This window comes from Pteropus alecto, unplaced genomic scaffold (genome assembly GCF_000325575.1).
Source record: "Pteropus alecto unplaced genomic scaffold, ASM32557v1 scaffold50, whole genome shotgun sequence".
Taxonomy (NCBI): domain Eukaryota; kingdom Metazoa; phylum Chordata; class Mammalia; order Chiroptera; family Pteropodidae; genus Pteropus; species Pteropus alecto.
Genome location: NW_006431918.1, coordinates 1,880,103 through 1,893,621, shown reverse-complemented (window position 1 = coordinate 1,893,621; position 13,519 = coordinate 1,880,103). Strand labels below are relative to the sequence as shown.

General features: G+C 44.1%; 1 protein-coding gene across 1 annotated transcript in view; it reads left to right on the top strand.

The window, feature by feature from the left end:
- Positions 1 to 9,148, top strand: part of RNF150 (ring finger protein 150) — a 185,255-nt gene extending 176,107 nt beyond the window's left edge. Inside the window, exon 9 of the mRNA XM_006906229.3 lies at positions 6,106 to 9,148. Within this exon, the coding sequence (XP_006906291.2) occupies positions 6,106 to 6,224 (119 nt within the window). The 3' untranslated portion in view covers positions 6,225 to 9,148. The remainder of the gene's footprint in view (positions 1 to 6,105) is intronic.
- Positions 9,149 to 13,519: the final 4,371 nt, after the last annotated feature.

Here is a 13,519-nt window from a genome sequence, read left to right as displayed (position 1 = left end):
CATGTTTATTTTTATAATTATGGAGCAAAAAGTTAAAAAAGCAAAAATGCCAGTTATATCAGAACAATTTTAGGAATCACTTGGCCAAATGGATGAATTTATATCGTAAGCCTGGAACACTTGGTTCTCAAAGGTGGCCGAGCAATGTCTATGAGAACAACTTATGAGCCAAATAGAAATATGACAGGTCTGCCATTCCAGAATAGCATATTCATCAACTGCACTCACTTGGATAGGTAGAGGTTCCATTTCTGTTTCTTTCTATGTACTTGACCTTGGACAAGTTGACTTCATCTGTAAAATGTGAATCAGTCATTGGGATAATCATATGCCTACTTCAGAGTGTCACTGTGAGGATAACATACATAACGTATGTAACTGCCTAGCTCAATGCCTGACATGTAGGGAGGAGTCAACACATCCTAGCTATTATTATTAATATTATCGCACAGCCTCTAAGGAAAGTGACCCAGAGTCCTGCCATTCACACGGCAGAAGTTACTCCTAAGAAGGAAAATTTAAACCCAATCAGAAGCTTATCTCCTCAGAAATTCTTGTTAAGCAAAAGAATTCAAAGGAATACATTCCCTTATTGAAAACACTCCGCATTTGAAATCTAATGAACTAATTAACTTTCCCACGATGACTTTCCCACTATGACTTTAACTTTCCCACTATGACTATGACAGGGAGTATATAGGCAGTCCCCCAGTCCCTCATGCTCAATTGACTTTATGACTTTAACTTTCCCACTGTGACTATGACAGGGAGTATATAGGCAGAGTCCCCCAGCCCTAAGAATGCTCAGTTCGGAGAAGAGATGGAAAGACAGCAGCATCGTAGGTCAGCCGGTCTGCCTGAGCATCTCCCCTCCGGCGTTCTTATAAAACACAGGGGTGATTGGAAATGATGTCCTATTTTTAAGAAGATAAGCATCAGGAGCAGTGGACAGAAGGATGCCATTTTTCTCTGAAACCTTATGTTTCAAGTACATTGGGAAAAAATAAGCTTTTATGCGATGCGGAGCAGGTCCCAGCATGTGAACACCGAACCTGCCGGAGAATCAGGACACCTGGGGGATTATATTCGTCACCACGTTATTTTCTCTCAACACAGAGAACATTTATTCCGAGGGCAACGTTTGTTAATTGCTAACAAGGAGGCCTTATTCCAGCCTGCTGCTGCTCTGTGCCTTCTTTCATAAGACAGGCAGTAGAGTAAATGTCAAACCTCATTCTGGGAAGGATAATTTTCTGTTTTAGCTTTGAATAACCGTTAGAAGGAAACAATTAAAAGGAAAGCAGTGACTTCATGTGATAAGTGTCATATTTATAGAACACAGAGTCAGTCACACGAAAACCGAAATATACATTAACGAAAAAGCCAAGCCACTCTTGTTGCACACAAAAATGTGTTCTCTGCATCGCCCAGGATGCAAAAGCTCTTATGTGAGTGGTTCTTAGCCTTTTCTGGTTTCGTGAGAATCTGGTGAAAGCAACCAGAAAAATGCAGACATGCACACAACCTCAAAAGTGTGTTTGTAATTCTAGATACCTGGATTCCCCTGAAAGATTACTAATATTCAGGTTAAGAATCTCACTTCTGACATCACCTGAAAATGGAGACGATCATTCTTCCTATGTCATAAGTTATTTGTGAAAAGTTACACAATCTATTTAAAGAAATGAGCGTAGTCCCTGGCGCGTAGTAAGTACTCGATAAGCATTGATATTGTTATTCTTAACTAATAAAATACGAAGCTTGAGCCCTACATGGCCAGAGAGGAACCTCGATTCAATTTGACTGCTCTATTTAGCAATGGCAGGGTTCTGAAAGGTGATGTTGACTAAGGCACGGCCCTGTGCCAGGGAAGAGATAAAGGCAGGCCAGGTGTGCCCATGACGGGCAGGACAGATCTCAGATTCCTGCGTTCCCAGGTTATTTCCACCAGGCACACTCTTATAGATAGTTATGTCAGACCCACAGCAGAACCATAGCGGGGATAGGCCTATTCCACAAAGGGAAACCTGTGACTGCTTAGGTAACATTTTATGTATTAACAAGGGAAGAGATAAACCAAAGATATGAATGATGTATGGACTAAATGGAATTAATAAAACAAATGCCACCACTAAGGATTTTTTGGTTAACCACAGTTCGGCTACTGATGGAATTTACTTGGAATTAATTGTGGAAATATTTGAAAGCAGTCTGAATCAACAAAATGGATCACTAGGCCTTATTTAAAAACAGTATTTTCTGCTCACCATCTAATCAGATGCTCCTTAATGCTGTGATGAAGAGATTCAAAGCTGAGAATTTGATGACTTGGGATCAGTCTTTAAATCCACCCCAGCAATCCAGTAAAAGCCACAGTATCTCATTTCCTTGGATATGGACTGTCGATTGTGAGTCAGTGCCTATAAAGGCGGTAAAAAAAAAAAGGCAAAACAAAGAAACAAACAAACAAAAAACTATATTTAAAAGAAAAGAAGGAAATGAATGAGTGACACAATGTTCTCTGGCCATTTTCAGGCTCTTTGGGAGTCTATCCTCCTCTGCTGTTTTTCCACCCTCCCCCTAAAAATGAGATTTTTAAACTCAAATGTCTACACAGGCCAAGTAACTAACATGAACCAGTGCAGCAAACTGTTGGCCGGCTATAGTGTCCTCAAGCCTCTTTGCCTTGAGCTGAGTGGGGCAGCCTTTCCACAGCTCCCCCCGCAAAGATCTCCACCTGGGAACTGGGCATGTGTTGCCAGACATTTCTTTTTCAAAAATAAATTTCAACTATAAATTTGTATGTAAAATAAACAGACTATTAAATAATGGTAACTAATTCACAATCGGGGGTAGGGAAACGGAACATAACATCACGCAAGCCAAAAAAATTATGTCCGGGCACCAGTTTGAGCCTTTGGTTGTAGGTTCGGGTGCTCCCGGACACTGCGCCCAATGTTGTCTTTCTATAAAACCTCACTGCTCCCGTGGTTTAAAATACTTTCTCTACATCGAAGTCTCCCAAATTTATGGATAGACAGGGCCTCTCCTCTACACTGCAGACTCCTAAATCTAGCTGCCAACTCCACGGCAACCTCGGGCTTCTTACGGGCACCTCAAACACAGCATCTGCAAAACTTAACTCTTCATCGGTCCCCACCGATTCAGCTTCCAGTTCCTCCAGCTCAGTAAAAGGTACCTGTTTTGCCCAAGAGATGTGGGAGTTACGCTCTACTTTCTCCTCTCTCGCTGCCCTTGTCCAGTCCATCACTTTTCTGTATATCCTTCTAATTTTTTTTTTTTCGCCTTGTCCCCTTATCTTCATCCTTAGTGCTATACAGTACTTTCCTCGGGACTCCCTCCGCCCTTTGTCCTACCAAGCGATTCTTTTAAAATAGTAAGTGGATCATTATCGCTCCCCATTTAAATTGTCTCAATGTCTTTACAATGCGTGAAAAACGAGAAAAAAAAAAGTGTCAAGTGGGTATTAGACTACTGTATCGAAGGAACTAAGGATGTTTTCCATCCGTAAAACAGTAATAATACCTACATCGAAGGGTGGCTGTGAGAATTCAATACAGGCCGCTGTTATTTTTGTATTACTTTTATATTATGTTACTTTGCAGGTAAAGAGGTAACATTCAGTGAACATTTGTGGTGTTAATAGCTACTTTACAGTCCCCAATTAGTATGACCTACAGAGAACCATGTAAATGTTTTGGTGACATTTTCATTTGTATTATCATGGTCTCAAAGTACAACATCTCCATTGATTAAAGGATAAAACGTTGCTTTTAAAAATCATGTAGTCTTCTCCCTCTCCTGCCCCCTCCCCGTTTTTTCTGCCCCTCTCCCAAAAAATTATGGACTAAACCACATTCGATTAAAAGCATAGGGCACAGTAAAGAATAATTTTTAAAGTCTTTGGATCATTTTTTAAAGTTTTGAAATGCGAAATGATTCGATGATGTGACTGATGAAAATGTCACATCCTAAAAAGTGAACCATTTTTTTACCAATCTCTATTTTTTTTTTATTTGAATTCATCTTCGCCCTGAGCTGTGCAGGACAGTCAATTTCCAAAAGAGCATCATGAATTCAGCAGCCCATGGTGATACCAGTCCCCATGGCCCTTTTTTCTTTTAATTCACACATTTCAATTTAGAAAATGCCACGGTAAGAATAAATCCATGCAATCTGCTGAGGCTGGTGGCTGAAAAGCCAGGAGCGAAGGTGAGAAGCTGCCAGTGCAGGTACGGAGCTATCTCTGGAGAACTCTTAAGTCGGCGATTTATCTGTGCTGCCTTTTATTACGAGATCTCTATGAAAGGCATTCTATCGCTCTATGATGAGCTCTTAACCATACCTCGACGTGAAATAAATTATATCAGTCATTATCAGAGCAAAAGTATTATAACCATCAGCCTTCTTCAGTACTTAGACATTTGGTTTGGTCTTTTAATTGCATGTTTCTCTTTCAGGATAATGCAACATATAAGATCTTTTGGTTTAATCTGCCTTTTACGCAGCTGAGCTCCCCAAATTCCCTGGTTCATACTCCCTAGCTGGACTCTGCGTTCCATTCATATTTAAATATGATCTGATATCCGTCTGAGGGCTCCCTATCACCACCAGACATCTGGACGTGCTATTGCTGTGCTTAAAAGATTCTTGCTTCTCGTTCATCTGGCTAAAATATGAGTTATATTGTAAGACTCAGTTTAGACGTTACATCCATGGGAAGCCTTCTTTGACCCAGCAGATGGTTACGTAGCCCTCTAACCTGCTCCTGTGGCACCAGGCACATCTTCCAGCATAGTGCGTGTCCCATCGTGTCCCATTGACAAGCCAATGGTTGGCCTGCCTACTGGACAGTAAACTCCTTGAGGAAATAAATTGTCTTCTTCTCACCTATATCCCTAGCATCTGACACGATCTTTCACATGCAGTGGGGACTCATCGTGTCTTGAGTGAATGAATGTGATTTGTGCATTACAGCATGGGAGTAAAATTGAAAAAAGAAAATAGAAGAGAAAATAAAATAAATATAAATCTCAAAACTCGAGACAACTCTTATTAGCATTTTTACTTTCCTTGCTTCCAGTTAACTTTCTGTCAACGTCACTCCATAAAAAGCTTTGAATACTTCTGTTTTCACTTAACAGATTACCGCGAGCATTTTCTTACATAATTACAAATTCTTTGGAAATGTCACTTTAATGGTTATAACAAAAAGGCCTTTAGAAGTAACGTGGCTCATTCAGATATTCTCTATTGTCGTACTTTGTTACTTGCAATGTTTTGTTGCTGTAAATAATACTTAAATGCATATTTTTGTATCTCTGATTATTCCTCTATAAAACATTCTGGAAATAAAAATTCTGGGTGAAAATTTGATAGTTCTACATGCAGTCTATCAAAGTACTTACCTCAATGTGCCCTTAGTTGGAATGCTGTCTTTTTTAAAGAGTGAAGATTTCATAAACAAAAAAAGGGGTAGCTCATTTTTACCTTATATTTGTTAGTCATTGTATTATACTTCTCTGTGAATTGTCTAACAATAACCTATGCCAAGTTTTCTGGTGGACTGTTAGTTTTTCGTATTGATTTAAAAGCTCTCAATATATTGAAAATGCATTCCTTCGGGAATTTTTTACAAATATTTCCAGAGAGATATAGACCTGTCAACCTTATTTTTCATGCTTTTAATATTTTTTAAATTTGACGTACATTTATCATTATTTTCTTCTGTAGATTGCTCAATTGCTTTCCAGGTATAATTTCTTGCCCCTCTTAGATATATTAGATATATATCTTCCTGCTGCAGCATATACTTGTAAGATATATCTTCAAAGTTTATTAGTTTCTTTTGTGTACATTCAACTTTTTGACCCACTTAGAATTTATTTGGAGCTATAGTGTGTGATGAGGCTCTAACAAGGTTTCGGTGGGGTTTGTTTGTTTGTTTGTTTGTTTTTTACAAAATAGCCATTTTTTCTAATACCTTCTCTGGGCCTTCAAAGAAAAGCAGTTCAAAGGCAATTGTATTGAAATAACCAAAGACATAGCTCGGTGTTCACCATGAACTTTGCTCTTCCCTCCCAGGTGACCAGGAGCCAGCTGTAAGCAGCGACTCCGACATCTCGCTGATTATGGCCATGGAGGTCGGACTGTCCGACGTGGAACTTTCCACTGACCAAGACTGCGAAGAGGTGAAATCTTGAAATGGCGAATGTAGACACACGGGACGGTAGGACCCAGGGGAAGGAAGGGAGGAGCGCCCGGAGACTTGGACGGGGCGCGCGCGCTTCCGGAACACCTGGCACCTCCAGGACGCTCCGCTCAAGGACGGTCACGAAAAGCAATATCCAAAGTCACGTTAATCGGGATGCAGCTTCTCTATCTCTACGACAGCCCATGGCCTCGGCAGCTCGGAAGTTGAAAGCTGATTTTCCCTCCCACGACCTTGTAAAACACACACTCCAGAAGCTCCTAAAACAGACTGAAAGGACACTTTTAGGGCTTCTTAGTTTCATTTCGATTTTTCCCAGGTCTTGTTTTCTTGTTTTGGAATTGCTGTTTGATGTCTTCGGCAGTTTGTTTTCAAGACGATGTGTAGTTTCCTGTAGGGCCACTCCTTTGTTTTTCTTCTGATTCACTCCAGCTTTTATACAGAGTTCTGTTTAGAAGCACCGGTTCCGGATGTGATCGGTCTGTGATCAGTCTGTATTCCTTCTCTGAGATCAATGGTCTTGACCTCAGCATGACGTGTGCATGGCTTTGGGAAGTACCTCAGCGCCTGAAACAATCGAAGGCCAGCTGTCATTAAGAATCTAAATTCTTTTAAATGGATCTTGAAAATCCCGGTTGCCAGAGACCCCAGCACTAAGCCCTGAATCTGCTGAGGCCACTTCATTAGTATCAGCTACATCGCACCGCCTCTCACTTGCCAGGCTTTGGTAAGGGGCCCACGGGACATAAGGAAGAAGCCTTGGGGAGACACTTGCATTTGTCCAGACCTCACAGTCTTTGGCTGAAGTTTTGAACTCAGAAGTCCCCTCCAGGGCATCAAGGCCATTCTTCCTGGCTATGGGGCTTGTAACTGGGACTGCAAGCCCAGTTTAAGACCAGATATCACGAAATCTTCCTGAAGTACTGGCTTTCCCATGGCTAGAACGGGCTCTGTTACCTCAAATGGCTTCTGCAGGAGGCTTTATAAGAGAGCCAATCAGCTTTGAGCCTTGTGTCCACCCCAGTGGGGCCTCAGCCGCACCTAAGTTGTACCTTGATTCCAACACCCTTGTTACCCCTCACCAGACCTGGAGGGAGGCCTTAGGTGGGCCTTGGCAGATCGTTCCCTGAGTGCGTCTAGATACCAAGTCAAGGGGGATGGGTGATTTGATGGACACTTTGGTCTTAAAAAGTACCGCATGGCAGTTGCCTAAATCGGGTTTCTCCCGACTGGAAGGGACAAAGAGGGAAAGGAAAAGAGGTTTCAGATGAATACCATGACCCACCGGTGTTTTGAGATTGTTTATGTTTGTATCCTTTTTTTTTTTTCTTCTTTTGTAACTATGACAGAAGTGTGCTATTTTTTCAGTGGGCAGTTTTGTAATCCATTTAGCCTCTCCCGATGCAGAGTGACTCAGGTGGTGCACAGCTTCTCCGGGTGATCACGATCGCCTCATCCTCTGTGCAAATGCCATGCCGCCCTGTGGGTGGTTGGCTCGGAACGGAAGCTTGACTCGCTGAGTTCTCTGCGTAGGTAACAAGGCTTTCCCACCCCCTTACGCTAATACTCATCCAAAAACAGAGATCGGTTCTGCCATAAAACTTTGCTGCCTGCTGAAGTGGGGGATGTACGTGCAGGGAGACCGCGGGGTGCTCCTTATTCACCACCTTTAACCCGTTTCCTATTCGATGCTTTCTGAGTAGGCAGCAAGGCGAGGAAAATGATTGCCATCCTCAGAGACATCACATCTCTCTAGGAGTCCAGCACTGCCCGTCATGAACTCCAGGGAGGAACGAAGACAGCACTGGACCGGGAGTAAGGAACCAACCCTCTATAGACGAGCCATATGTCTGTCGGGCCTCCACTTCTCCGCCTGTAACGTGGAGGAGTTAAACAGGTGACGCCCGAGGCTCCTTCTGGCCTTAAGATCACCAGTGAGCACTGTGCCAGGGAGTCCAGGTTTTGCAGATAGCCATGACATGTAGCTGACTTTCTACCTTGAGGCGGGGCAGAATTACTGGACGTGTAACATATAATAACAGCTTTTGAGATTTGGCACTCCTATGTTGCTGAAAAGGAATATCTCAATGAGAGAAGTTTTAAGTGCCAGTTGGAGTTGTTTGGTTTTGCCTTGTTTTAAAACCGCCATTCGTGACAGAGTTTGCAATCTGTGGACACCTTCAAGTCCTGGTTGCCAGTGTGGGATTCTTCATCTCAAGGCGTGTCTATTTCTCTGTCGGCAGAGGCCCGCGCCACCTGCTCCTCCTTCAGTCAGCTTTGCCCAAAACAAATTTTGGTATTAACTTAAGTCAAGTGGAATTAGAAGGACAATGCAACAGCCAAAGAAATGTACGTTCCATACCCAGAGAGAACATGCCTTTGGATGGCATAGGCCTCTGTTCGATGCATGTTCTCTGGTCCTGCCGGTGACGAGGTAAATCGGGAATTGGTTGCATGTGGCCGCAGCAGCCCCTGCAGGATGCTGCGTGGACGATGAGGGGCCCAGGAGGCTCAGCAGAGGCCTGCAGACCTGAGCCCAAGGATGTTCTGTTACAAACCCCTGAGCCTAGTTCGAGTTTCTCCACCCACCTGAGGCTTGTTTCTGTGGGATTCTCCTGTGCTTTCGGCAGTGAAAAAGAACACTTAACCGGTATGGAAAGGTCCAAAAGAAAAAGAAACAGCCCTTTTCCCATAGTGCTTCTCACCGCTTCCCGAGACCTGGGGACCGGTGGCTCACAGAGGGCGTCAGAGGGCTTAGGAACCCTCTAGAAGTAGATGTGGACTTGATGTGTATTTGCAGATGTGCATTTTGCTGTTTTGAGTGTCTAGACCAGCACTGTCCACTAGAAATATAATGCAAGTCACATGTATAATTTTAAGTTCTCTACTGGCCACATTAAAAAAGGTAAAAAGAAACAGGCGAAAATCATCTAAGAATATCTTTATTCAGTCCAACATCATTGTTTCAATATATAACTCACGGGAAACGCGTTTGTGAAATACATTGCATTCTTTTCGGCACTTTGTCCTCGGAGGCCGTTGTGGATTATACGCTCACCGCACACCTTGGCTCGCACGACCTACCGATCGGGCAGTGCAGGTCTCAAGCTTCGGTGTCCCCCAAGATTCCCTGACCCTTACAAAAAAAAAAGGGGGGGGGTTTAAAACCTAATTACCTCCCGAGAGAACGAGGCTCCACCCAAGTCGCCTGAGAGGCCCAGAGACCCGTCTGTCTTGTAATGAATAAATATTCAGGCCACCCTTTTGGAAGTTTCGGCTTGGCCTTTCCAACCACAGCACTGCTGTCCATTTCTGTTTACTGTTATTTCTCTGATCGATTGTTTTTTAAAAAAAAAAAAAAAAAGTCACACAAACCCTGTCGATCTGGTGCTGAAACATAATGATACCCCTCACTTCTGCGGCAAACCCCTCAGACTGATGTGTGGCACTCAGGAGCCAAACAGAATTCCAGATTGTAATTCAGCTTTACCTCAACCCCTAGCTGCCGTCCTTCCTGGGTGGCAGAAGGCCTTCTCCCAGTCCTGGCGGCCCCGGGGGATTTGGGAGGGAAAGGTGGGAAGTTAAATATTGACTCCAAATACAAACCTTTGTGTGGCCTTAATGAGAAAAAGTCTTTGGGGCCCGTGACCATCCATCCCCAACTTGGTGAATTATGACCACCTGGCCACAACCCAACTCTCAACTTGAAGTTGGAACTGCACCCCTGCCCCCTCACCCCGAGGCTATGGACAAGAAAAGGAGCATTTCCAGTCCCTCAGAATAATTTAGAGTCACCTCTAGGAACTGCTACCTCCTGCGTGGCCAGTCCCTTTGGAAGGAACTGAGCCCTGACCATGAGTGCAGCATCTGAATATTGATTTAGTCTGCAGGGCTTGGTTCACCCCTGAACTGACCATCGCATCGTCTAGGCAGGAAGAATGGAGAGTGTGAGAAGTGGGAAGTTAACAGGGTCCCAGCTACCCACCTATTCTGACGTCACGTAGTGAGGATCACGTGAAGGCGCGGCTCTCTGTCCAAAGAGGTTTGTTCGTTTTGTCTTGTTTTCAGCATCTGCCTCCCTCTGGTAGAAACATCTCTGGACGATCATGGGTCTGGGTTTGGTCATATCAGAAACCGTGATGCCCAGCGGCTATTTTGGTTGGTGCCCTGACACGCCTGTGGCTGCCATGTTTTCAGAGCTGAAAATGGTGACAGATAGTGTAACATACGATTCTTTCTTATTTCTGAGTTTCATTTAGCTGAGAATTCTTGCAGAGCATACAAAATAAATGGCATTTAGTTATCTGTTGAATGCACCGCCCTGACTGAAAGCAAAGAAATCCCATTAAATCCAAACTCTTTCAGAAAATCTGGGCTAGACAGTCATCTCCTCTATGGAGCCAGGGCCCAGGCCTCCGTGGTGCTGGGGTCTCTGAGGTCTCGGAGGCCGTTTCCGGTAGAATATTATATATGCTTCCGCTTAGGTTTCTCTCCCTTCTCTGCCTCTGGTTCTCTCTGACTGCCTGTCTCTCTCTTTGAACCCGCACCCACACCCACACACATTTCCCTCCCATCTTTCAGAACAAAAAGACCTTGGGGACTCCAGATCTGTGCCGTTATCATCATCGTGATTACCGTGGTCGGTGTTTCCTTCTTTGTACCGTGAGGCAATATCTATATTTGCGCTTTGGATGACAAAAGCCAGTTTACTATAAAGGCCAATTAACTTCCTCTGTAAAGGAGCGAACCCCGTTTTCACTTCTCATATTTTATCTCAGTTCGGCTATAGCTGTTGCTTTTTTTTTCCCCCCTGGGCTTCCTTGCCAGAAAAGTCTCCTAGGCAAACAATGACAAGAAAACAACTCCAGAATGCTGTCTAGATTTATCATCTTCCGCCTCCAGCTCTTGTGACCTCCCCAGTTCACCACAGGGCCCCAGAGTCAGGAGTTCTTAGAAAAATGCGTGGGCTGCACCATGGCCACCCATGCTTCTTAACATCGTAAGCACAGAGCTCGCTCTTTGTAAGTGCTCTAAGAGGCCGCTTCTTCCTTAAGGCCGAAAAAGAGACACACAGAAACCATCCCCCTAAGGTGAGGGACACACGGTTCCTCGTGCAGTTCCCTGTGTCCCAGAAGTCCCTCATCCTCCCCCGCCCTACTGCGGGGCCAGAACCGAAGGGCGCATTTGGCGACGCAGGCAAAGGGCAGTATGAATTCCACCCTGCAGGGCATCAGGAGAGGGGCAGGATATGGACATGTATGCTCCACCCAGTAAATGCCCATCCCCTGGTTTTCTCGTGTGTGTGTGTGTGTGTGTGTGAGTGAGTTAAGGAGTTAAACGCTCATGACTGCAAAGAAAGTCGGGATGGCCTGAAAACTAAATTAACTCTGGGAAGCAGGTGTGAGTTTCTCATCCCCATCTCTCTCCTTTGCCCGCTTTTCTCCCCATCCCAGAACTCCAAGCCCCTCGTAATAGGAACGATAATTTGTAAAGATCCGTAGGTCAGTGGCCACACTCTTCCACGCTGAGCCTTTGATAGCCCTAAAGGATCATCCCAAAACTAAAGGAGCGATTCCAGATGCTAGATGTGGACCCGTAAGTACCGAGCCCTCCGATTGCAAAGCCCGCTTGTTCTGCACAGACGCTTCTGAGGTCACTCACATCTCTCCTTACCACCCTCGGAATGGGGTCTTCGTCATCCAGTGGCTTTTATCGGGCATCCCAGTGATCAAAGATCTCTCACCCTTGTGACGTCTGCGCTTACTACAGAGCCGTTCGCTCTGTGGCCACCTGACAAATATTCGCTGATGATATGATAAGTCGAGAATATGCATCTCTTAGGGGGTGGCCAAGTCTGAACGGAGCAAGGGAGAAAGTCCATAGAGAAGAAGACAGCTCAGCCTGAGTTACCCGGAGTCACTGTTCCGCAGGCCGTTGCCTTGCCATCCTCACCGAAGCGGAGGGCTTGGAGAAGCAGGGAAAATGTGGGGACCATGTGTGCTCTATAAACCAAAGACGGATCGCCATCCAGATGGACGCTTTCCTTCCGCTGACTAGTTTAATTTTCCCTTAATGTTCTCATAAGCAGAAGCGAAGGTGGGCTGCCTCGGGGAAGAAACGGAAGCCTGCAGGGGCGGCTCTCTTGCAGGCTGGTGACCGACCTAACTAAATCCAGAAATCTGAAACAACGTCTCGTGGCCTTAGTACCACAGCATCTTTAAAGTCTAGTGTTTAGGCCCCTTTGCCCTCAAAAGTTTTAGACAAATCTAGCGCTTCACTGAACTCAGAATATTGTTCTCTTGGAGAATGTGACGATTTTAAATAGCCAAAGAATCTTCATGTATACGAGCTACTTAAAGTATACCCCGCTTTTTTGGAAAAAAAAAAAAAATATATATATATATATCAAACTATTGCCTGTACTAATAGGTAGTAGAGCAGTTGAAGAAGGACTACAGACAGGGACTTGGTCTGCATTTGTGTTGGCATCTACGGGACTTAACTGTTTGATAGGATGTTATTGCAAGGGGCAGGGCGCCCCCTGCTGGATTAATCGCCATTATTCTTTCAGCCAACTAATTTGTCTAGCGTCACCACTTCCTCAACAATTAGTTATTTGCCTTTTATCACCCAATTTCCTCAGTAGCTGAGCATTTGATTTATTAAAAGAAGAAGAAATGTCACCAGCTGAAGAGTTGAAGAACCCTCCCCTCGAAGATCTCACTGTCGACAGCCCTTCTGCAAAATGTTGAAGCATATTGTTGGCTCTGTTTGCGAGAAGATGCTTCTGGCTGGAATGTTTGTGCAGAGTTAAAAGGCAAGGGCCTGATTGTTTTGTAACTTATCTCGACTTGATTCTTTTCAAATTGCAAAGGAAGATCATTAAATAGACTTCTTTCATATGAATGTAAATGGTGTGAAATACTGACATGTTTTGTACATGTACATAATAATATATTGACTTCCTGCTTTCATGTTAGCAATCCGAAATGGTTGTACCATTTTATAATTAGAAAGAGATGGAGGGTGGGGGAGGGGTGGGAGGGCTATTATTTTTATAGTGGGATGTCCCTTATATTTAGAAAACTTGAAGTAATTTTGTACTCGTGAAAAGTTACATTCCATTTATTTCCTGAAAAATAATGGGTCTTTCAAATGTTCATGAACTGGGAGGAGGATAATTCTAGTTGCCAGGGGAGCCTCCCAAGCTGGATATATGTGATACCCGGTTTTGTAGACTGCAGGCCATGCCCAGCAATTGCCAGTTCAATAATGTGAAAAGAAGAA